We start from the raw sequence: 25854 nt of genomic DNA, 5'->3' as shown, positions 1-25854 counted from the left end.
GTCAACAGTTCCTTTGTATTGTGTGAGCGTTCACTTATTTCGAAAACCAATCTAACCGTGATGGCATAATAAACGTGATTTAAGGCTAGGTGGTGGAGGTGTCCCGGACAAAGAAATGCAATCGTTATTGGATTAATCTGAGTCTCGCAAAACCTATGGTCTGCACACTGTGGTGAAGAGTATATATTAAACCGATCGTCACCACGACAGGTACCTAAAATATATCATGATAGAAAATCGCAATCCGTTACCGTCGACGTCGTGTCCAATGGATTAGTCCAGTTAATTATTTTGTATGATTTTATTTTAGTCCATAATTGAATTTTTTCCAATAAATACAATATTTATTGTCCAAATATGATAATAACCTATCTATTATTTATGAATTTTAATTAAAAAGTTTTGTACATTATATTATATGGTGGAACAGATAAACCCAACTCTCCTAATTATTATTTTTTTCATTTTACGAAACTGATGAAATAATTTTTTTGGAATAAATATATGAATGCGATTAAATCATGTGGAGTGGAATCAAAATTATTTATATATTCACGTGGATCACTGTTATAGTTTTATAGAGATATAATAATATATATCTCAGATAAATCCTAATTTAATTATTTTTCTTCGTAGTCCTCATAGTTTCTGTTGTCAAGTTATCTGCTTACAAATTACAACACTATTGTGATGAGTAATAAAGTGGTTCTTTATTTTTTATTAATAAATTTATTTATGTCAAGTGCATTTAAAATAGATATCAGATTTAAGTTATTTACAAAACATAGTTTATTGGACTTAACCATATTCGGACAAAAGCATTCAGAACTATAAAGCAGGACCGAACATCTTAAAACACGTTTATGCAATAGTAGATACAAGACGACGGGAGTCATGCCATATTTTTAATATAATTTCAGTGATATATTGTCATATTCCACATTCACTACGTTTGCATACTCATTTTGTTATTATACAATAACTATAACATTGTACGTAATATTACGTTGCGAGCGAGATTAAAACGGATAATTATAACTGACCGTGGAAATAGGCCGTGGCTCTATACCCTATCCTCGAAGCTTTGCAATTTCAGTTAATTTTGTGAAGGACACGCATAAACAAGACGACTCTAACGAGACGATTGTCGGCGCCGGAAAGTTGTTATACTTTTGTACGGGGTTCGGATCGTAAAGAAAACGCGCGCCATAGCCCGGCTCGGGTTTCCCCGAAAATATTTCAACGGAACGCCCGTCGTTTACGGTTGGGTAGTTCAGGAAAGTGTTTCCGTCCTCTACTCATTTGCCTAACTCGTGTTATTACAATATATTATTTCACCCGAGCCCGGTCGCTTCCAGTCCATTCGCGTCGCGTTACCATATAATTTCGGGATGTCCCGGAATTTTAAATTTTTATTTTTCATTCGTTCACCGGTTTTTGTACACAATACACTCGCCTGCGTGCGTACATTATACGTTTTTGATTAGTTTAAAAGCCGTCCAAGACGTTATATCCGTTTCACCCTGCATTATTATGAACACCATTCTGTATAGAGTTACGGCTCATTAAAGCGCAATGACACTTTTCCATTTTTGTGAAAACACTAGGTAGCTAAGATACGCCGACGTCAATAATGTCACCCGAAGCCGCCTCAGACATGTGCACGTCGGTACCTATATTGTATCAATATTGAAGTAACTGAGGTCATGGACTGACGAGTGTTCATAAGCATATCCAATTATATATCAAAATTATTATTAATTAAGAACAATTTTGTTTGTGGTAATTAAATTGCGGTGGGACAGTAAATACTGCAATTTATACAGTTGTGTAACGCGTAGGTATTAAAAAATATTAATTTAATGGTTTTAGAACACAGACCATTCGAATAAAAATATCAATAATCACATAACTTTATGTAAGTTCTGAATTTTATTGTAAATTTTTATGCAAAAATTATAAATTTAATATGATTTATTAAAATTTATATAATTATATAATATTATTTTTATAACATAATATTTTATATTCTTATATAATTTATATTTACCTATATGTTGTTTTCATAGCCGTAATCTGAGGAGGGCAAATGGGACAACTGCCACTCTGATGATTAACTTTGAGGGCAATTGAATGTCTTACCTCTCCTCTTCATAAGTTAATATTAAATTAATTAATGTTTTATATATACTTTTTTTGTTAGCTCGTGCCTTAACGTTTTTAATATTTGAGTTTTATACTTTTCGTTTTATATTTGAATCTTGTATCTTACTAACTAATAACTATAGTACTTACTGATTTATTTTTTGGTAAAGAGGTAATGTCTATTCTTATTCATACCAACTTTATAAATTCTTATATTTCGTAGAAATATCAAGAATAATATTACCAAAATTACTCACACAATTTTCATAGAATAACACTGGTAGATAAGTATTAATATTATGATATCACTTACAAATTCTTCAGATTGAACAAAATCAATAGTCACAAAATAAATAAATACGATTGAAATTAATTATTGTATAATTAAATACCCTTTTATTGTATAGGGACTTTACTTTACTTTAAATGCTTTTTTGTACATTCCTTTGGCCTTAGCTTCCAAGGGTTATTTTTAATAAAAAATAATATAATAGGTACTTAAATAATATTCTAAAAATGTTAAATATTAAAACAATTACTAATATTGGGAAACATTTTTCGATTTTCAATTTTTATTATTAACATTATTATTATTATTATCGTTATAGCTTAAAACGAATTAAATTAATAACTGAAAAATAAATTGTATACATTTTTTATAAACTACTATTTGTAACCCATTGAGTCGCTCTCGAATATATTGCTATAGTCAAATATAGTTCTAACACACATATCTGCTGTAGATGGTATCAATATTGGGTTCCTTATCCCTTCTCGTTTCACAGGTATCCTGCCACTAAACCTTGAAGTTATTTACTTTTTACTGACGCGATGTCAATAAACTTCACGATAAGTACTTTCACGAACAATATTTTCAATTTTTATGCAAGCTATTATGCACGAAATTAATAAAATATTTTCAATTAGTTTCACCATAAATTACAATGTACTTTGGTTTAATGTTTCCATAACTTTTTAGGAAATCTGTAATAATAAACAATTTAAAGTTATATTTAGTTTCATAAAAAATGACATAATAACAGTTATAAGAAAACATTCAAGCATTACCATTGAAATGTTTCCAGTTTAAAATATATTTTGATTTTATTTAACGTGGTATTTTGTTATTTTAAGTTCACAATTTTTATAATTATTAGCCTCGTAAGAAATAATAAAAATTATTATGACAAGGTTACAAAATATTTTGTACAATATGTTTTAAACACACAAAATGGCATTAAAATAATTAAAATATTATACAGAAATAAAGAGTAATCAATCTAATTTATGGCATTCACCTACTAATTATTATTAACGTTATAAATACTAATATTAAATATAAATCCTTAAAAATATACCATTTACATAGTGTTTTACTCAGAGTTTTTTTTAAAGCCATTAAATAATCTTATACAATTCATTTCATCGCTGGTGAAATAGTCAAATAATTATAACTCAATTGACAAACGCATTAAATTTTTAATTGATTTTACCTAAAATAATTGCGTACATAGAGTTTATTAGATATAAAAATACATACAACGCAAATAACAAAATACAAAGCTGATGAAGTTACATTAACATATCTGACATACAGATTGATGTTGATTGGTTCGTTATAAATTATTTTTAGTAAACGACCTGACAGTGTCATTGAAACAATATAATATAAATTAGTGATAGGTATGTTGATGTATTCGCTTTGGATTTTTTATTAAATTATTTGATTCATTACCTGGTTATAAATTTGGGCTATATATATATTTTTTTTTTATTTTGGTTCTAAATGAAAAAAAAATTGTCTACGGCCCTCACGACGATGAAGTAAATTTGTTTTCACGTCAACCCTATACAATATCGTATATGTTATTATACTTACATACAAATATCGTACACTTTGTATTAGGTTTTTCCTTGAATATATATATTATTCATAGGTAGGTGTATTCACGTCATATAGTGGTTTTCATAAAATCTGGCAAGCACTTACAAAATGAAGCTTTGATGTACTACCGTACAACACGCAAACTGAAACGTTTTTACTTTATTTTTTTTTTCATTTACGATAAAATATACAGTCCAATTTTCTCGATTCCTTACTTGAATTTTTAAAATAAAATCGATCTATTAAGTTTCAATTTCAAATACATTTAAATCCATATACCTGAGTCCTGTGGGTTAACGTTAAAAGAACTGTTATATCAATCTGGTTTTACATTATTATTAATAGGTAGCGTGTTTTTTTAAATCATTATTTCGTAAACTTTAAAACACAAAGTGCACATTGAATAACATTTTTATTATGTGCTTTTATATTTATAGTCTGACAAACTTTGAAATTACCATTTGTAAATCAACGTCACAATTCGTTACAGCCGTTAACAAAAATAGTAAAATGCGTCGTATAAACCACTTGCAGTGTGATTGCAAAATACCAAATAATATACCTACTAAATGAAATACTTATGTTTAGTGTTTCAGTGTTATTTGTGGTAAATTTTATGTCACATGTTTTTTTGACAATAATGTATTATTCAATTGTTAGAGTCAAAGTATAAAATTAAACAGAAAATCTACATTTCAGACCACTGTACGAGTGTTTTTTTTTTTACTATACAATAATGTAGAGTAACCTATACACTTACTCTAGTATTGTATTAATATAAAAAAATATTGAATATTCTACTTACGAAATACGGCATATTAATTCAAGTAAAATACAGTTTTAGCAATGTTGATGAACTGACCATCCAATAACGTTGAATTCCACAAAGTGCATATGAGTCATATAATATATTACAATAAATGAGTTAGTTTTTAGCACTTTTATAAAAAAATCTATAACCAAGACTAGGTAGGTATATGTAAATTTTAATAACTAAGATTGCTTAAAATTGTTTGAACTTATAATTATCATTGTAACTGAATTAATTTAATATTTACAATTTTCTAGCACAAGAAATAAACTATCTATGAATATTTTTTTCTTTATTCATTTGTATATTTTCTTTTTTTATCATTAAACCCAAATTAAAATAATTTTTTGTACACAAATTTAGTAATAATTACTTACGCTTGATGTCTCAAATTGAAAACCAAATAAAATCTTCAAACAAATTATATGGTAAATATTATGATTTCGTTATTGCGTACGTTATACATAAATATATATACGCATACAGGTGGTTATATTATATGATAGCCAACATCATAAAATGTTTATCCCATTAAATAACCGTAGGATTTAAGTACTTAAAACGTAGATAAAAGGTTTTTAATGATAAGACATCATGTTGAAATATTTTTTTCCTTCGAAAAAAGTATTTTTATGCCTCTTAATGATGAAAATCAAAATATATTTTCCGTCAGAATTAAGAGTGTGGTCATTAGAAAACGAAACATGCGTTTTGTCTCATCAAAAAAAAACCTTCATGTCGTATTCTGAAATATATTTGCAACACTTGCAAAGTTCACGTCATCATTTTTTTTTTTTTTTTATTAGTGCTCCAGGGACATTCTTTAAGTTATGATTCGATAGTAATAAATAATAATACCTACTTATAGCTACGTTAGAACGCGAAGGTATTTATTTTAAGTTAAAGAGTGTATTTTTGATAAGTTTGTAAAATTCAATGTGCAAATAAAAGTTATTTTTCTAAAATTTTAATACTTCCCATAATATTTAACTAACTCAAATTAGCCAATTATTTTTGTCCAAGTCTGCCTTAATACAGTTCATAAATATCCAAGCCGAAAACGTAGAATCTAAGCTGAAATCAAAATATTGCATACTTATCATGTACGAGAGTTGTGTCGTTCTTCTTCGTTCACAGAACTGCGTAATGACGTTGTGTGTGTGTGTGTGTGTGTGTGTGTGTGTGTGTGTGTGTGTGTGTGTGTGTGTGTGTGTGTGTGTGTGTGTGTGTGTGTGTGTGTGTGTGTGTGTGTGTGTGTGTGTGTGTGTGTGTGTGTGTGTGTGTGTGTGTGTGTGTGTGTGTGTGTGTGTGTGTGTGTGTGTGTGTGTGTGTGTGTGTAATAAAGAGAGAAAAAGAGGGAGGTTTTTCGGTATTCCACGACTGCCGCAGTGGCTACACGGCGGCAGCGGTGATTAATCTCGTTGACGGCAAAATGTTTCGTACGTGACTAGACCGTGAAATTTTTTATTCTCTCTCCCTCTAATACACACGCACACCAATTCTCCCCACTCGTGTCCACCGACACGTTTTCGCAGTATTCGTCTTTTGAGCCCCGGTGGACATTCGTCTCTCCGTCAAAAAACCGTTTGTCAGCTCTCCGTGGGAGCCTAATGAAACTATATACTATTAACGTCACCACGACCAATGAATATTAAAAATAAATAAATACAATATGTATACTAAAGTGTATACTTTATTTTCAACTCGTTTACCTACTTCGTTTACAAGCACGCACGTGTGTATTTACGATTGACTGCAAAAAAAAATTGCAATCACTACAATTTTTCCAAGACACAAAACAATAACTGTGGTGACGGGGACGATACCGAACATTACACTAAATTGGTAATGTATTTTCCCTTGACTGGTACAAAAAGGAATATTTGTTCTTATTTGTTATACTTCCCTGAGTCCGATTTTCTAAATTTGTTTATATTTTACACCACTGTCAGTATCTGGTATATACCACAATTTCAACAATAAAACAATTCGAAAGTTAGTCACCAAATTATATATAATGTCCTAATAAGGTTTTCAAAATAAAAATGTCGGATAGAGAAGTTAAAAGATCCGAAGTATCATCATATTTTAAATACATGATAAGTCATTGTATTCTGAGCAGGGGGCAAGGGCTAATATCATGATATTGAATTCATCATTAATTAACATCACGAGAGAATTATTATTATATGAATATAATTATATATATATATATATATATATATATATATATTTGATGTTTCACGTAAAAATCTAATAACGTGAATACTGAACAATTAACAAATCAAAAACTAAATAAAATTAAAAATCGCAAATTATAATTCAATCAATTTGAATTGGTTACGTGATTATGTGTAACTACTGACCTCAAAAAATTGATTTTGAAAATAAACTAGTTCGTTATTGTAAAACCAATTATAAATAAAATCCAATCTCAACAAATATGAACAAAAAAAAAAAATTTAAATGCATCCAGATAATCAAATATTTAATATAGATGAATAATTTGAAAATTACCATCTGTTAGAGGTAATTATTATTAGCATTTATCAATGATTAACGTAACACCTTTCAAATTAATCTGTTTAAAGGTTTTTAAAATAAAAATATTAATATTTTAATTTTAATCTCATTATAAAATGGAACTTTTTACTAACGTGCACTTTAATATTTACCCTGGACAATTTTAACATGCATATAATAATTATTAAAAAAAACATTTACTATTTTTCTAAATGTTTTGAGTATCTTATACCACTATAATATTTTAGCAAAAATAGTTATTTTTACTGTACAAAACAATACATTTTCAGTAAACATTTTATATGGAATACAAACAGTTCTCTCTTTTAACCATAGCATTTTTAAACATTTTATTTTTACGGATTCAAATGTCACGATTTTTGTTTGACTCACAGCTAGGATGTAATAATAGTTTGAAAAAAAAATAACGTCATGTTCTGCCGTTGATGTAACCATCTGGGACCAATACTAGTATAATTTATTAAGAATTATAACTCAACGTCAAATGAATGTTTGTTGTTGTTGATGTGTTTTTTTTTACCATGCTTACAAATTACAATTTTTTCACAAACATTTATGTTGAGAGTTTTAAGATCAAAGGTATACTTAGGTCAACTATAGGCAAAATAATTTATAAAACATAATAGTAACAGTAAGTTAAAAAACTTTAAATCGAATTAGGTATATTTAGTAGTTTTTTTTTTTTTAACAAAAAGCAAACATTTTCTTATTAGAGTTATATAACGAAGATATTTTATATAATTTAAAAAAAATATATACTACAGTAAATTTTTAATATAAAAAGTTCACTTTAAGGATTTTAAATTAATTTTAATGTCAGAGCGTTTTTTAATCTATTAGCTGTATTAATATTATGCATATTTAAAGTTTAAAGGTTCATTTAATGAGTCGATTTTTTTGTTATCGTATACATATATTCGGCTCATACAAATTAAATCGATTATTTAAGTAATACTGATCAAATATTTGATAGGTTCAACATTTATTTTTACTACACACATTTTTGAACCAAGTTATACTATAAGAAGGATAATTTTACATTTTTTAAAATAAAAGATCCGAAAAACCTAATTAAGTGTTACAAACAGTAAAATATTTTATTTTTTCAAAAAACACAATGTCAAAAGTAGATATTATAGCACTCGGAATTTATAATCAAGTTAAAAAAATTATTTTTAAAAACAAAAGAATTTAGAAAGAGTATAAGTACACATAATTTTATATTCAAAAAATTCAAATTTTAAATATAATAAAATGTACATGAATTTTGAATATAAAAAAAAAATTCGTATCTCATAAACACGATAGTCATATTTTATTTATAAGATTGTCTTTAAAATATAAAATATGCATAAAGTTTTCGTATAACAGTCACTATTTACACGAAAATAAGAAACTTGAAATAATGTACAACGCCTATAAATATAATAATATTAAAGTTGTAATGATATTTAAAAAATTGCTCAATAAATAAATAAAAATTAGGTTTTAAGTTATTTAATAAATCAAAGTTAGTCATTTTATAAATATTCAGAATTAATAAACTAATAAATTATCATTAAACTTAAATCAATAAAATATAAAAACAGTATTTATTTATTTCATGATTAGATCTATTGATCGTAATATCCATAAAATCTGTTTACTTTTAACAGGCATGCATAGTATTTAAAGTAAGTAAGATATTAAAGTTATTTTTATGTAATAACCAAAGCATTGTTGATATAATACAACAAGTTTTCTTAAAAAGGTAAAAAAAAATTTTTTTTCTGTAGATATTATTAAATAATGCCAATTTAATTTCATTTGATAGCAAATTGTTTGTAAGTAATAACTTTCAATACTCTCAGTTTATACCCTTCATGTAGGTAGGTAGTAACCTAAACTTCTAAAACGCTCCTTCTTTCCAACGATCAGGTTTAAAAAACGTATAAAATTAGAAATATCTGAATTATGTTTTTCGATTGTCATTTTAATTTGTAAATTCAGTCTATATATCTTATATTTTATTTTAAATTTAATTATGTCAGAATATTGTTTAAATACCACGGTTGTATATCTCATAACAAAGAAATTGAATTATTCTAATTATGCATTCACCTAAAATATTTTATTATTTCATAACATCTGTATGTCACAAACCTATAACTTTTTGGACCTTCTGAATTTCATACAAATTAGACACTACTCAGTCATTGTCTACTCAGCCCCATTAAAATATGATGCACTGTTTTCGGTTAATAACTTATTTCACTTACCCAACATACCCTCTCTCCCACCAATTAGCGTGCAATATACGAAAGGATTTGTAAAGCGTTTAAATGACAATTATGATTAATTATAACACAGCAGTCGACATTACGTCAAATCGTATAGTGGGTAGTTGAATATTAGACTGAAAATCACAAGACAAGTCGTATAAAAATATTTCACAAATGTATCCATTATAATTTTTTCCGATCTTTGTGATATACCCTGAGTGTGGTGAAATTGTGTTCATTATTTTCACCGATAGGTTGTCATACAATATACATAGGTATAACACAATGTATTGGGTACCTAAACACTGTTCCGGAAGGGATTCTAAGCACAGGACACACACCATTACGCTTTGTTATTTTTTTTGTTTTATTACAATGCATTTACTTAATATATTATATATTATGGGATACAAAAATTACATTCTTTTCTTACTTTCAATTAGCGAAAAAACTTTTGCAAGACTTTTCCCTGATTTATTATTATTTGATACTTCAAAGACTTGTACAAAAAAATTTAGATGACCTAGTGAAATGTTCTTTAATCAATTCCTAAAAAAAAATTTGTTCATTAAATTTAAAAACTTGACGTACATTTACTTATTTATTATGTATTTGAACTCAAACGATTGTGATAAAATAATTTTCTATTATAATATATTTTGGTAAGCATATTGAAAACCCACTACGGTTTATTGATCAGAAAGATTGACACTGATGATTATCACCGCGTGGACAAAACCGTTCACGTAAGTTTCATCGTTGCCTATAATAATATGTCTACTGCAATATTAAAAAAATATCAGCCTATTATAATTGATTATTATAACGCAAACTAGTATGTACAATATTATAATCAATATTTATGTATAACATCATAAATCGGAACCAATAATTATTGCATCTTATAAGATAAACAACGAAATCTGCATTTCATCTTCCTACGCGATACGTCGTAGCTCGATCGATTTTTGGCGTTTGATTTATGATATATGTATTACGCGTGTACCTACAACAGCTTTATGGAAATTTCACGTGATACATCACTCGAGTGATGAGAATTTTAAATATTATCTGATTTCTCTCTTATTGTTTGTATTATTTTATGTGTATAAACCTAATTATAATATGGAACCGCAAATGCCACGGAAGGAATACCGTAATCCCACGCACGTGTGCCCAATCGTGTATACTATTATTATAGAGTACACCCTTAATAAATTATGTATCTTATTTTAATTTTTACTTATCGAAACTTAAAAAGATACTGATAAATAATTATTATTCATTTGTATATACACCATTAATCAAGTTATAATCCGTATAGTGATCTGAAAACGGTTTCATGCATCATCCAGAACGAAACTAAGAACAAATGCCTATTGTAATGAATCATTACTAATGATTATACCAAAAAAAATAGTATCTACAGTTTGGTACTCAATATTATTTTGACAATTTTTTTCATGCTACGCTTTTTTATTAGTTCGCTTACAACTTATATTTCTTAGATCAGAAACCATTCACTATTCAGTCATATAATTGTGTAGAGTTAAATTATTAACCCATGATAAAAGATCGGGTTTTCAATATATGTATAATATTATTATGATCAAAATAACGAAACTATAATAACATTCGAGTAATGATAGAAAAACTATAAAAGATACTTGTTATGTATTAATTAAAAATATTATTTATAAGAGTAACGTGGGGTGGAGTATTTGCGTAACGTGACAGAAAATAGAGTGATTTAATGACCATCGTGCACATTCCAATTTTAATCTTAAGTTTTTCACACTTAAATATGCATATACCAATTTTGGAATTGTTTAGTTTACAACATGAATTTATTATTATATCTTTATTTTCATGTACAGTAAAACCTACTTATAATAAACCCCACAAAAAAAAACAGAAATCTTCTTACAACGGACAATAAAAACAGTCTTGTATATTTTAGTCCCCCCATAACCGAAAAATCAGTTGGTACCAAGCGATTTCGTTATGAGGGTATTTTACTGTACGTAGAATTTTCAGTGTTGGTGAGTTGCGACCCAATTCATAAATTACGTACTAGTTTCAGCCCTGGCTTATGAGAGATACGTACGAATTGTGGCCATACAATAATGTATATAATATAATATATATATATACTATATGACTATAATATATAGTATATAAACATCACAATATTACGTATTTTCTAGTATAAATTGTATTACTTATATTAATATTTGTCTTTAAAAAAATAAAAGTATTGGTATAATATATTATAATAATAATGTCAAAAATATATAACATAATAATACCGTTAAATATTATACGAAAATATAACTTTCCATACGTATTGAACAATACGTTTATCGTTATTCGTTTATTGCTATGTATATCCCAAACCACATATGCCAGATACATAGGTAATAGGTATAATATATTATATAGGTTAGGTACATGGTTAATTACTCTGGCCGAAACTCACCTACCGCTAAAATATTGTCAGGCCGCAACTAACCTATACGTAAAATATTGGACTAGAATTCACCGGTCTCTAACATCGGAAACGACAAGTCGGATCGCAACCCACTCACAGCCAGAATATTCATGTCAGTTAAGGAATGTATAGTGAAATTACAAACTTCTGCACTTATTATTTTTTTTTTTTTATCAAAACACCTTTTTTACTGTTAAACGCTAAGAAGATAAATATTTCAAAAAAATTGATACATTTAAGTTCTAAATTTTTAATTTCGATTAAATTTACTTTTTGCACTATTGTATATTCTTTTTAGAATCATATAGAAATCTAAATATAAAGTACAAACCTAAAAATTCTCCAAGAGTAAGACAAATGTCTTAGTCAAATTGTCTCCACTCCAGGTTTTATAATAAATAATAATCTCAAAATACAAACACTAAATCACCTAAGCAAAGAATAACTACACCTCACTTCACCAAAAAAAAAATAAAAATCATCTGTTCAAACTTCTTTCATCCACACCATCGTTAGAAATCTTAAGAAATAGGTAGCTAAAATATCTTGACAAGGGACCTACTATAGCCCTGCTAAATCAACCTGCCAGGGGGCACACCGAGTGCTTATCCGTTTGTCATTTTCTACTATTGTAATTATGTTTTTAAAATGAATAATAATTGTACATAAACTTTTATAGATCATATTTATATATTATTAGACTTTTTAAATTTTAAAAAATAATCATATTATTCAAATACAATAGTCCTTAACGATGGTAAAAAATAAAAATAAAATAAAACCATTAGGTAGGTACCTATTAATTTAATACTTAAAATAATGTATTGATGTAAGTAGTGTACATCATCACGAGTCAAGCCCCTTATAATATTCCGTATGAATTTCATATAATATTTGAAAATATAATCTCCAAGGAATCTTCAATATTCAAAAAATCAAAGTTAAACTAATTCATCGTTAGTAAACAAATTGAGATAAGCATATTTCAATATTTATTAAATGGCTGTGTATACATTTTTTTTTCTTACGAACTATGCATTATTATCGTTACACGATAACATAATACTGTAACGATGCGTATTACTATTTATTGTCAATATATCAAATACTTATTGACGTGCACAGTAATGCAACGATGACAACCGTTCGTGTATTTTTTTTTATTTGTATATTATTACATTTCGCTAAGCTCCTATATAATGTATGTGAGCATAGATCATTCAAAACGACGACGCGAGCATATCATTAGTCTAAACGCGCTCTAGGGTATCGAATTCGTTGGTGGCGGTGGTGTACGGCATAATAATAATATATATGATGATGAATACATATAGACGCAAGAAGGGTATGAGAGAGCGATACGGAGAGAAAGAGAGAATTAGGGGGAGAGAGAGACAGAAACAGTCAGACAGAGACAGATTCGACCCCGACCAGATAATATACTATTGTATATACACACGTATGGAGTAGGCAGTCAATTTCCGTAATACATTCACGAGCATTTCGGTTTTTTTTCCATATTTACTTTTTAGTTTTTAAGCCTATCCCAAGGGCTGACGTTTCCTCTTATCTATTAGGTACGTTTGTTCATGTGTATACATGCACGTATATAATATGTGCATTGTGCGTAGAACGTGAAATTGACGGCGTCCGTCCACCCGATCTACCTTCACACGCATTAGGGTGGAGTGTACGATTTATCTGAAAAACGTATGTGGAAAAGTATCTGCTGCAGCGTAAGAATACGAGAGTGGTGTGATCTGTACGAAACGTATACGAGTAATGTAATATTATAACCGGAAATCGCTCGCTGTAACTGGTCAGCAATAATAATAATAATAATAATAATTCAGTACGAGTTTCCTTTTTACTTGTAAAACATCAGCAGACAGCTACTGCCACTAACCGTATACTGATCATAATAATATGGGAAACCCACAGCAAGAACACAATAATTTATATTTTGTACTTAAGTAAACGACCACGAAACGACCACGTTAGTTAAAAAGGCGATGTCAATATTATTCCTGAACCAATTACACGTGCCTTCGTGGCGTATACGGCTGAAACCCAAATGATTTCCCATCAGGGACCTAATCCTGATCAATATAGTGACCATTTGTCGGAAGAGTTTTATACTATTTCGTGTTGAAAAATCGAATACACGCGAGCGATGTGCATCTTCTGACCATAATAATACGGTGATATAATGTCATTACGATTATAGTTTCAACGAAAATGAAATAATATTTGTCTTCCATCAACAACCAACGAATCCGATACGTATCTAAAATATATTTTCAACATTGTTAACACGATAAACTATATTAAAACAATGATCCGTTTAAGAAGTTAAAACGAAACAGGCATTATATTAAAATATTATACAAACACGTTAAACGTATTACAGAGAGAAAATAATATTTTTACGCTAATATATATTATAAACATTGTAAAATTATACCATTTTTCGTGGATTATAATATTTGAGCTATGTTTATTATTAAAATGAATAGTTATATTGCAATATATATGTTATAATCTTCAAAAAATGTGTAATAGTATGTATGATGTAAGATATATGACTAAATTATGCAGTTATAAAAAAGATAATTTTAATTTACAAACAAAAGTAGCAGGTAATCTACTTAATATTTTTTTTGCGTTCCAGCAGAAATGTTATACAATATAAATAGTAATATATCATAAATTCTAATTGATCCGATTACGTATTTCGTTCAAAAATATTATTGTAATTATCTTCAAAAAGCCATGTTTAAAAGGAATTGTATAATGACAGAATTATTTAATTTACCAAATAAATATAAGATATTATGATTCATCAGTAAATTATTGGTCCGTTACTAATATCCGTAATATTATAATGAAAACTTACGAGTGTATGAAGCGTGTTGCCATATAAAGTTGGGCCAAATTTAAATTGAACTGTAATTAAATTTTTATAAATTTTTTTACAGAAGTGTCACATACGCGCTTTAAACGAAATATTACATCGATGGCAACCTTTAGTTGTATTATACACGTAATGAGGTGCATGCGAGCATTACATCTCCCGAAACGTCACTAAAAATTATTACAGTAAAAATAAATGCACAATCGTCAATTATTAAACTACAATACATCGTTCCAACAATTAATAATATTCCGTCACACGCTTTTCAAAGACCTACCGTACATGATGTGACGGGTACGGAAAATTGCACACCAAGAATGCCCCAGAAATTTGTTTCCTACTCCTTTTCCTTTTCGTAAATAGTTGATTTCCCTCATTTCCTTCTTTTACTTTTTTTTTCTTATTCTCCGCTCCACGTCTACCGATTTTATTTTATTTTTCAAGGCCATACTCCACGCACATAATGGAATCCCAAAAATTCAGCCGTATACGTTTGTGCGAATACTTCTGACACCGTCTGGTAAACGTTTTCTAGGGAAAAATTAATTTTTGCTTATTTCCATTTCAAACGAATTCCGGAAAACGCCTTTCATCGAGCATTCGTTCGATAGGTATGCGATATGTACGTCATTGGGTTCTGATTAGTTTATTATTATTAAAATTATTACTACCTATTTTGTTTTTATCGCGTCCGTAAGACGAAAGTTTACTATACTTTGCAAAACGGAACCTATAATATTATGGTCCATGTGTATCTCCTATACACGCACTGTAAAATTCAATATGACATTGCTTTTCGATTGCTTTTGTTTATATATTAACGTTAAATTTTCTGGCATACTGGAGCAATCGCAGACGAATGTCAAATCACTTTTAATTTAATGCGAAAAATACCGAATTTCGTATTGTTCTTATTCACAGCCGCTTTGAGTCGGCAGACACCACGTTGTAATTTTCTATTTATACAAACGGCTTTTTGTGAAGAGGAAACGATATTGCGTAGATAACTTACGATTTTTATACAATTTTTGGAAAGTCAATTTTTAAACGCATTAAAATTATTTTACGATCCCGTGATTCATCAAAATTTGACCATTTATAAAGTGATTAAAATAAGTTACGATTTGTAAAGAAAAGCATTAAAACAAATCCATTCACTCGAAATTTTTCATTTGCACCAGTAATACAAATTTTAATTCAGATACATTAAATAACCGTATCTTTAGTTTTCACTTTAGATTTTTAAACTAAAAATGATTAGTATATTAATTTACTTAATGCATAAATTAAGATAAAAAAAAAATTAAAAAAGAGCTAAAATAATTTAATTTTAGAAGTACACATTATATTGTTTTAAAACAATGGTTCTCAAATTTATTAAATAATTTAGAGTAAAGGTGGTATATGTACACGTCTTATAATATAAAGCTATTTATACTGTTATAACCACTCGGAAAACTTTAAAAATAATGATAATTTATTCAAACATGTAGTTATATCCGTTTTATAAAATAAATTATCTATTATGTGTGTACTTAGTAATAACTTAATAAAAAATGTTAAATCTAATTCAAGCATAAGAAACTGTATACATATTTAAATGAGTGCTCAGCTTAAAAATAACGCAATGAATACTTGCTGTGGTATATTTTAATTTAAGAATAAATATATCAAATCGTAAATATTGTATCTTTTCCATCAGTATACTTAACATGCGTATTGGGATTTAGGATATTTATTTTTGTAGTGTTTCAATAAAAATACTTTCATACCATTAAATATATACTTGTGAGGCAAGTCAAATTTATATTTAATCATACAATTCAATATTTTATTTGTAATTTTATTTTTTGAAAACATTCTTTGTTTATACTCTAATTTGTTTTTGACAGTATAAATTAATGAAATTCCAGCCGAAATACATAATTGAATTGTATTTAAAAAATTTGAATACGATGATTTCTAAAAGTTAATTATGTTTATATTACACTAAATTTAGTTTTCATTCCAAATATTTCAAACGAAAAGCATGATTGTGCAATTATAGACATATATATATATATATTCGCTAAAACACAAACGAATTGTGTTTGACAAAAGAAGAAAGACCTATTGAAGTAGACGTAAACGTTAAACATCATTTCAAGCACACATTTATAAACTTACTTGCGTAATGTAAGTATACGATATTTTTATTTTATTTTTCAATTAAATTGTTTCAATAGTTACGAAATGTAATATAAAGATGAAAATCTTGTGCACGTATAATTTTCAAAATAAATACTTATAAAAAAAATCTGATGCTTTATAGCAAATCGCACGAGTTACATTTCTAATACTATAAATATTAAGAATGTAACGTAGTTTTAATAATTGAAAAAAAAATAATCTCTCGTCTGTACAATTTTAAATACTACCTATATCGAGTATATTTTAATAAATTTTTATAATGACAAATCAAAGAAAAAAATGTAAGGTTTCTGTCGGCCATTATCTTTATCGTGGCATTTAAGCTTGTCATAATTACATAGAATAAATATGTTCAGATAAAAAGAAATTCAATTATTTTAAATTGTCTCAATTTTTGCAATAAAGCTTAATTTTTTTTATTGCTCTCAGAAAAATGCTAAAATTACTAAAGCATAAAGTTATTTTCATCGTAGGTATACTTTACAATTCTAATTAAATATTATAAACATCTTGGAAAACATAATATTATGTTCCATTTCTGATTGCTTGTTTCACAAATTGGCATTCATAATACGCATTAAATCGATTATTCATAATAGGTAAATACTACATTTTAAGTATGTTATTATCTTAAAACAACCTACTAGCCTATTAAAATAGTATTTATGATATAATACAATTTACTCTGTACAATTAAAACAAACAATTAGAATTTCCAAAACTTTTTATTTTGTAACTCTTACTAAAAACGTTAGATTTTGATATTATAATATTAAATTACTCATAATTTATTATATTAATATGCACAAACAATATCAAAACTCAACATTTTTCATAGCGATTCATAAGTTAAAACAAACAGTTAATATTTAACCACTTATTTTCAGAAAAAAAAACCTCGACTAAATTTTTTAGGTAACTCATATACCGAATACAATAAACTCGTATAAATGTATAATTTAATTTGTTTCTGCATATTAAAAAGTTTCATTACAGCTATTATTAATCATCCATAATATTACTAACAGAAAGGTATTTTTATTTTCAAATTATAATTGACATCTTGATATTGAATCAAAAACAACGCACCTAACTTAAAAATAACAAAAAATAAAAATAAAAATTTGGATATAGATAGAAACTAGTTAATGGTTATGGGACAAACGAAATTATTTAAACGCAATATCACGTTGTATAATTCTGAGCTTATAAAAAATAAATGTAAGGTTTTTGTTTTAAAATAAAATATTAATCTTTATTAAAATTTAATAAGCACAAAAATTTTAATAGTAATTTAGATTAAAAAAGTCCTTTAGAGTATAGATCTAAAGTTATTTGACTTTTTATGGCTATTTATAAAAACTATTTTATTAGTAAATAAAAAACAATAATTAAGCTCTAAATTATATATTTTCTTCAGTCAATTATAAGAAAAAAAAGCGGGTAAGTGGATGTCGCTCTGCTGTACATTAGGTGGTGTGTTGGACCTCTGACTAGGGTAGGTTAAATTTGAATGCAATGATAGGTATTATTGTATACGAAAAACGATTCTAAACGGAGATGATTTGTCTGTCTAGGATATATTATATTTAAATATTGTCATATATTCTATTTTGAAACAAATATTTTATTTTTCAATTAGGACGCATTTTGCATAAGGAATGATGGTTAATCAGTTTTTCCAAAACATTGCATGCAGTTATTATAATTTATATTACCTTATATTATCAAAGATATACAATATACATATGCCTGGTTTGAGGATAAATCTTTATCGTAATCGTTATACGTGATTTCATAAAAATTTAAAACTCAAACGCTCAAAACATTTTTCCTATAATGATGCTTCGACTTTTCTCTATAGCTAATTGAAGGAAAACTTATCGAAAACTTATTGTTGTATTTTTCATCCTTAATTATAAACACAAAAAATTGTATGATTTTTCAACTTAAAAATTACTTTGAAATTTTCGCGTTTTCGACAGATTTCGTAAAAATTTGAACTATAAACGCTTATATAAAAAAAAAAAAAATGTAACTAACAATTTTTAATTTTTTATAGCTACAATAAGAAAAACTCATAAGGAACCTTGTATTCAATTTTCAATTTTTTTTCGTCATCCAAAATTTTTTTACCGACACTTCGAAAAAAAATTCTGATAAAATTCGAAAATTTCAGTGGTCTATAAATAACTCAAAAAAAGTCAAAATTTTGAAAATTAAACTGTATATAGATAACACTAACATAAACATTTGGTGAAAATTTCAAGTATTTACAGTAATTAGTTTTTTAATTACAACCATATAAAAAAATCGATTTGGTCGAAAACTTGTTTTGCGTAAAAATTTCCCGTTTTTCTGTCATTTTTTTCTTGTTTTTCTCGAAAACTGTTGGAAATAATGCACCAAGGATATTCACTTTTACATCGAAAACCACCCCCAAAGTTTGAAATTGAAGCATTATTTCGAATAGTTATGCTGTACACAGACACAAAAAAAAACACACACACACATCACTGTAAAATCAATACATTCATCACTTCGTCCAGAATCTAATATATTAAATATTTTAGATCATCATTTAAAAAGGAATCTCTATAGAATTGGGTAGAGATTAAATGCGCATCGCCCCATTGTCGTTAAATTAAGCTTTCCTAACTTTTTTTTTATAATTATAACTTTTAATTCAAAAATAAAAATTTATGAGAAAAACTATGATGAATCAGATAGATTTTTCTGAACTGCATCTGGTAGGTATTTTTATGTTTAATACATTAGCTATTCTCTTGAATAATATAATTACAATTATTAAATATTCAAGAGAAAAGCTAATGTATTAAACATAAAAATACCTACCAGATGCAGTTCAGAAAGATCTATCTGATTCATCATAGTTTTTCTCATAAACGTTTATTTTTGATTTAAAAGTTATAATTGTAAAAAAAAGTTAGGAAAGCTTAATTTAACGACAATGGGGCGATGTGCATTTAATCTCTATCCCATTGATATTCTAATGTACAGTGTTTTCGAATAAATTTTTTAAACTATACTTTATCCGTTCTGTAAAATATTAAAATGCAAACATTTTTTCACTTTATATAAAATGTTTTAATCTTATTTTTCTATGTTGTACATTTCTTTTAGTGCAAATGAATAACAACATAAAATATTTGTTTTGTGATTTTGAATTTTAATAATATGAATACGTACCTATTTATAATAAATGTTTTGCATATTATATTAACATTTGTAATATATTATAATAAAAATTCATATATTTATATTGTTTCATCCATATTTTTCCTTTTTAGCTCCTATAATTTCAAAGCTCTAGCTGACACCCAACGTTACCCGTGCAGTCAAAATTTGTTTCTTTTTTATAAATGTATTTTTAAACAGTATACCATATTTCTACTAATATACTACTGTTAATTATTAAATTATATGGTACTATCCAAAGAATGGAAACCATTTATAACCAAAAAAAAATTCTGTGGAAAACCGCTTTTGAATTTTCCCCAAATTTTCAAAATTTGTCTAGTCATTCTCAAATGATGAAATATCCATAAGAATGCATTATATATATTTTTTTAATAGCTATTCTAGCTTGGAATTCCATAATTAATAATAAAAAATAAAAATATATTTTTTATTAAATGGATTAAATTATGAATAATAATATCAATAGTATCAAATTAGATCGTTATCAATGTTTATCACATCAACAATTGGAACTATGTATCAATAACTACTATAATGGACGCACACATGTGTTTAGATACCTAATAACCATGAAACTTTCATAAAATTAATACCTCTTGAATATTATATTTCCTAAATCTTATTATAATTAGTCACACAGTTGAAACAGGACTTAGGTAACAATATTAATAGTAAAAATTTTATTTAGTGCTTAAATCTTTTAAAATTAGTATGTAGGAACTTAATATTCAAAGTACAATTGCGTTAATACTTGGTAGGAAATGCATATTGTAGTACATTTACATAGTCGTTAAAAAACAATTATTTAGTATCTATTTGGAATTCGTAACGAGTCGACGTTTCACTGGAATAATATTTAAAAAAAACTGCGTATTTAGTGGTGTCTACTGCCTATGTTTTATTGTAGTTTGTATTTGTAATTGGATCAAAAACGTTACTAAACTCAATTACTTGATTAAAAAAAGAAAAAAAGTAAATTATTTATGATAATCATTTTACACCCAATGGTCAAAAAAATAGGTGCGATTAAAAAGGTACCATCAAGTCATTGTTATTATTATTATGTTTTTCGAGTTTAACGGGAATCGTATTTCGATAAAATGAGATTAGCACTAAACCATACATCGAATGAAATTGCATTACTTAAAGTATCGATAGGAAATTCTCAATGGAACACATATTTCGTCTAACATTAAATACCGTGTGAATCTTTTCAGGTACCTCAATCCAATATAACACTCCATTGTATTGTATCCATATCGTATTATTTTGCATCATAGAAAACGTACAATTTTCTTGTATTTTTGTATGATCAACATAATTACAGTAGATACCTGTCTAAACAAAGAATTAATCAAAAAAAAGAAAAAAATATATATGGGTATACTTTTTTTTATATATATTTGACTTATGTTTTGTCACACTCGTGGTAAAACATGGACGCAAATAAAAGTTACATATTTCATGTAATATTTTTATCGTAATAATATTTATTATTTATGATTAAATTACGTGCAGTATATTACTATGCTATGTTTAAAACCCATATATTATAAATCATAATATTAATTATATTTTGGTACCTAGAGCAATAGTCTAACTAATATTATGTTAGGTATAAACCTATATAGTATAATAAACTATTACTACTTACTATTTACCCCATAAATAATCGAAAAAACAATTATAATTTTAAAAACTGAGTGAGCATGTATATAAGTACCACGATTAGATTATTTTTATCTGTAAACATCTTAAAACTTATCAAATGACATGTGATAAATGGTGTATAAAAACTTTAAAAAAATTGTTATTAATTTATTTTACAATATTTATTCATTTTTTCGATCACTAATTTTAAATTCCGATGTTTTTATATTTTAAACAACTTAAGTATCACTATATAATATCATTTGAATTATTTTTGTTTCATTTAAGTGATGATAATGAACATTCTGATGTATAATTACATTATCTTAGAGCAACTTGTACCAGGAGCCTACATTTGGAACCGAAATACAACCTACAATATAGTGCTACATTTGATTTTTAAACAACATTTACCTATACTTTTAAAAATATAAATGCGCGTTCACAAATTATAAATTTTTTACCCAACGATTTTTAAAAATGCTTTTGCGCACTTTTTAGTCGTATTAAAAATCAAATTTTTGCTTAAGTTGTGAAAAATACTAAGTCTCCTTTTTAAGTGATTCATGTTTTTGTATAATTATCTTGTTATTCTTATGACTTATTATTTTTATTTGATAAACAGATAAAATATATTCAATTAAAAAAAAAGGAAGTGTGAAAATAAATTTTAATAGCCAGAAAAACTGAAAAATTCGTAATAATAATACAGTAAGTATTATGATCTTTTCGATCTTTTAGATTTTTTGAAATTTTGATGAATTTCGTCATAATTTTAACTTCAAACAGCCATAAAAAAGTATCGTAGATTTACTGATTGGATTCATCTTATTACTACTAGAAAATATGCTGATGTAGATTATCAGATCATTTTTTGCCCCAAAAGGTTTTGGCAGACAGAAAAAAAAACACACATCGTTGTAAAGTCAATATATTCATTCGTCCCACCCAGAAACTAAAAGAATATTAACGTAGTTTTTTTTAATGAACAATAATAATATTCAGGCCGAATATTAAAATATCACACTTTGCAGAGTAAATGTACCTACATACATTATGACACCAATGAGAGTATGCAATACAAAGGTAACGTTGATCTAATCAGTTTAATATCAGTTTGGCGAAATTACAAAAAACGCTCAATATGTAATTGTATTGAGTTACGCGAGTCTTGTCAGCGACCGAATCCATCGATCATATTTTGATTATTATATTACAATGCATCATGTATATAATAAGACACCATTGCGCTGAGGCATGGGACATTAAGAATTATGACTTATTGATATAGGGACTGGGAACGGTGCGTCGACAATGAGCCAAATTGGCTCGCCGCCGCTCCAAAACGACTCTTGACGACCTATTTACGGTAGTTGCCAAATCATCGCGATGTGTCTCAGTGTCATTCGAGAAACGCGCAAGGCCGTCTTTTGGCGTGGTAAACGGGATGCAATCATTAACGATGACGAGACGTACCTAAACTAACCAAACCCCCACAAAAAAAAAAACGTGATAGCTAAGTTGAAAATTTTTAAATTATTGCAAACGACTACGAGAACATAATATATAGATTATGATATTTCGATATTTAAACCCTCTTAGAGTGAAAATAATATGACGATCGGGACGGAAACCGCTTGGAAATTAAACGGAAAAAGTCTACGGTATAACACTGTGGACCGCGCGCGAAATGGGCCGAACAGATAAATTGTCTGCGAACTGTTCGAGAGGGTGAATTTCGTTTGTTTTATTACCTAAGCCACGAGGTGTATATAATATTAAATATAAGCTCATTATATATGTATGTATTAAATACAGTGACCCTGCGGAATCCCAGAAATATCCGGTAGCTGACAATACTCACCCTTCCCACCCCCATCACCAACGTTGAGCTTTACAGGTAGATTTGACCGTCGTCGTAGTTGTGCCTATATATATATAGACACACATAGTGTATATACAAAGAAAAGTGTTACTTCAGAAATAACTGGTAAAATAACACATATAATCGACTACAAAGCTAAATATAATACGAGTATATTATGTGTGTACGATATTATTCGAATCCATATTTAATTTCTAACATATTAATTATATTTTTAGTTATATTTTATGTCAGAAGAACAAAATATGCAAAATAGTTATTAAGTTATCACATAATTTATTATGTAAATTTGACTTCATCACTTTTATTACTCTCTTCATACAATTAACCCATATTTTACTATAATACACGCCCCCGGTGCAGCTGAAGTTGCATTTATGTCACTGTACTAGCGTTAAATACCATACTATGTCTATGATCAATGATACCATACATGTATATAATGTATTATAAAAAACCGAACAAACAGACATTCTTTTCTTTACATTATATAACCTTAACCCTTTTAGTGGTTGAATTTTGATAAATCCTTTCTTAGGGGTTTTTTGAATCATAAAATGAAACTGATGACTAAATGTTAAACTCATAAATTCAGTTATATCTCAGCTAAGTTATAATTTTTATTTTTACCCTTTCATCCCCTGTAGAGGTTGAATTTGAGAAAATATATATAGCCTATGACACACATAACTATTGTGGATTTTTATTTGGAAAAAAATTTTCAAAAGCAGTTCAGTAGATCCAGAGATTTCCCTTTAGAGGCTACAACATCAAAACTTTACCTCTTTATAATAATATATATAAATATATCTAAGTATAATATAGAATAATATTTAAACATACCGAAAACAATCAATACTATTTGAGTGTTTTACTGTTTTGGGTGAATTGTTTTATTTCGTTTTCATTTATGCGTATTATCTTATTGTTCTTTCTCTCACACGTAGGTCCGGTCCCACTGTGCCTACCCGTGTCAGTGCGCCAACAGGGACCCAGTTTGTGAACCGGGCGTGCCGCACACCCGCGACGGATGCGGCTGCTGCCCCGTGTGCGCCAGACAGGATGGCGACCCATGCGATGGTATCGCCGTGTGTGACCAGAGGAAAGGGCTGGTGTGTCAGTACGACGACTACTACAGCCCGGCCGGCATATGCAGAGGTAGGTTGGCGTCGTACACGTATTTAGTATAATTTAGATTAATAAAACATAGTTAATGTTATGATAACCATTAGGTATAGTTTTGTAAATTTGTAAATCGTCGTTTGTCCAAACAAGTGGGTATGTGTTTGAGCTTGCTATTGATCAGACCACTTTTCACCCCCCCCCCCCTCCACACATAAACATCAGGCTTGGCAAGTACCTAACAATGTTTATTGTTGTACGGTTATTTGTTTTATAAAATATGTAATTGGAGTCTAATTCAGGATATTTTCGCACTCAACAATGTATGTCTTTTGTGTTTTGCCGACCTTATTACTTCACAAAATAAAAAATTATATTTTCTTTTTTTTTTATGTATACTATTTCAGATAAAACTGATAAAAGTAACGAAAATATTTAAGACATGAATAAAAGGGGAATGCGATCACGAAAATGTATTTTCCCATTTAAACGTCAACTTGATTTTAAAAAATTTAACGCCCTCCCCAAAAATTTGACTAAATCTTCACTCATTGTGGTTTTTTACCGCCGCCATCGAGTGTGTGATTTGCTTTTTTATACGCAAGAACATCATCATCCCCTATCCACCCATTGCAAATCCACCTTTCCACAAGCTCACCGATCGACAAAAATATACCTATATATTATGACTATAGCCACTATATGTGCCCCCCTCACACACACACCAATATTCG

At 27.8% G+C, this 25854-nt stretch overlaps 1 protein-coding gene across 5 annotated transcripts in view; it reads left to right on the top strand.

The window, feature by feature from the left end:
- Ccn (cellular communication network factor protein Ccn) overlaps positions 1 to 25854 on the top strand; it is a 304598-nt gene that overhangs the window by 208079 nt on the left and 70665 nt on the right. For all 5 annotated transcript variants that reach the window (XM_089223939.1, XM_089223940.1, XM_089223938.1 and 2 more), the window contains one exon: positions 24946 to 25156. In XM_089223939.1, coding sequence (XP_089080065.1) covers positions 24946 to 25156 — 211 coding nt within the window. The remainder of the gene's footprint in view (positions 1 to 24945; positions 25157 to 25854) is intronic.

The sequence above is a fragment of the Diuraphis noxia genome, unplaced genomic scaffold (assembly GCF_037042655.1).
Source record: "Diuraphis noxia isolate RWA-SAM2 unplaced genomic scaffold, SU_Dnox_SAM2 contig0003, whole genome shotgun sequence".
Classification (NCBI taxonomy): Eukaryota; Metazoa; Arthropoda; class Insecta; order Hemiptera; family Aphididae; genus Diuraphis; species Diuraphis noxia.
Note: the sequence above shows the minus strand (reverse complement) of the source record. Positions and strands in the feature narration are given on the sequence as shown.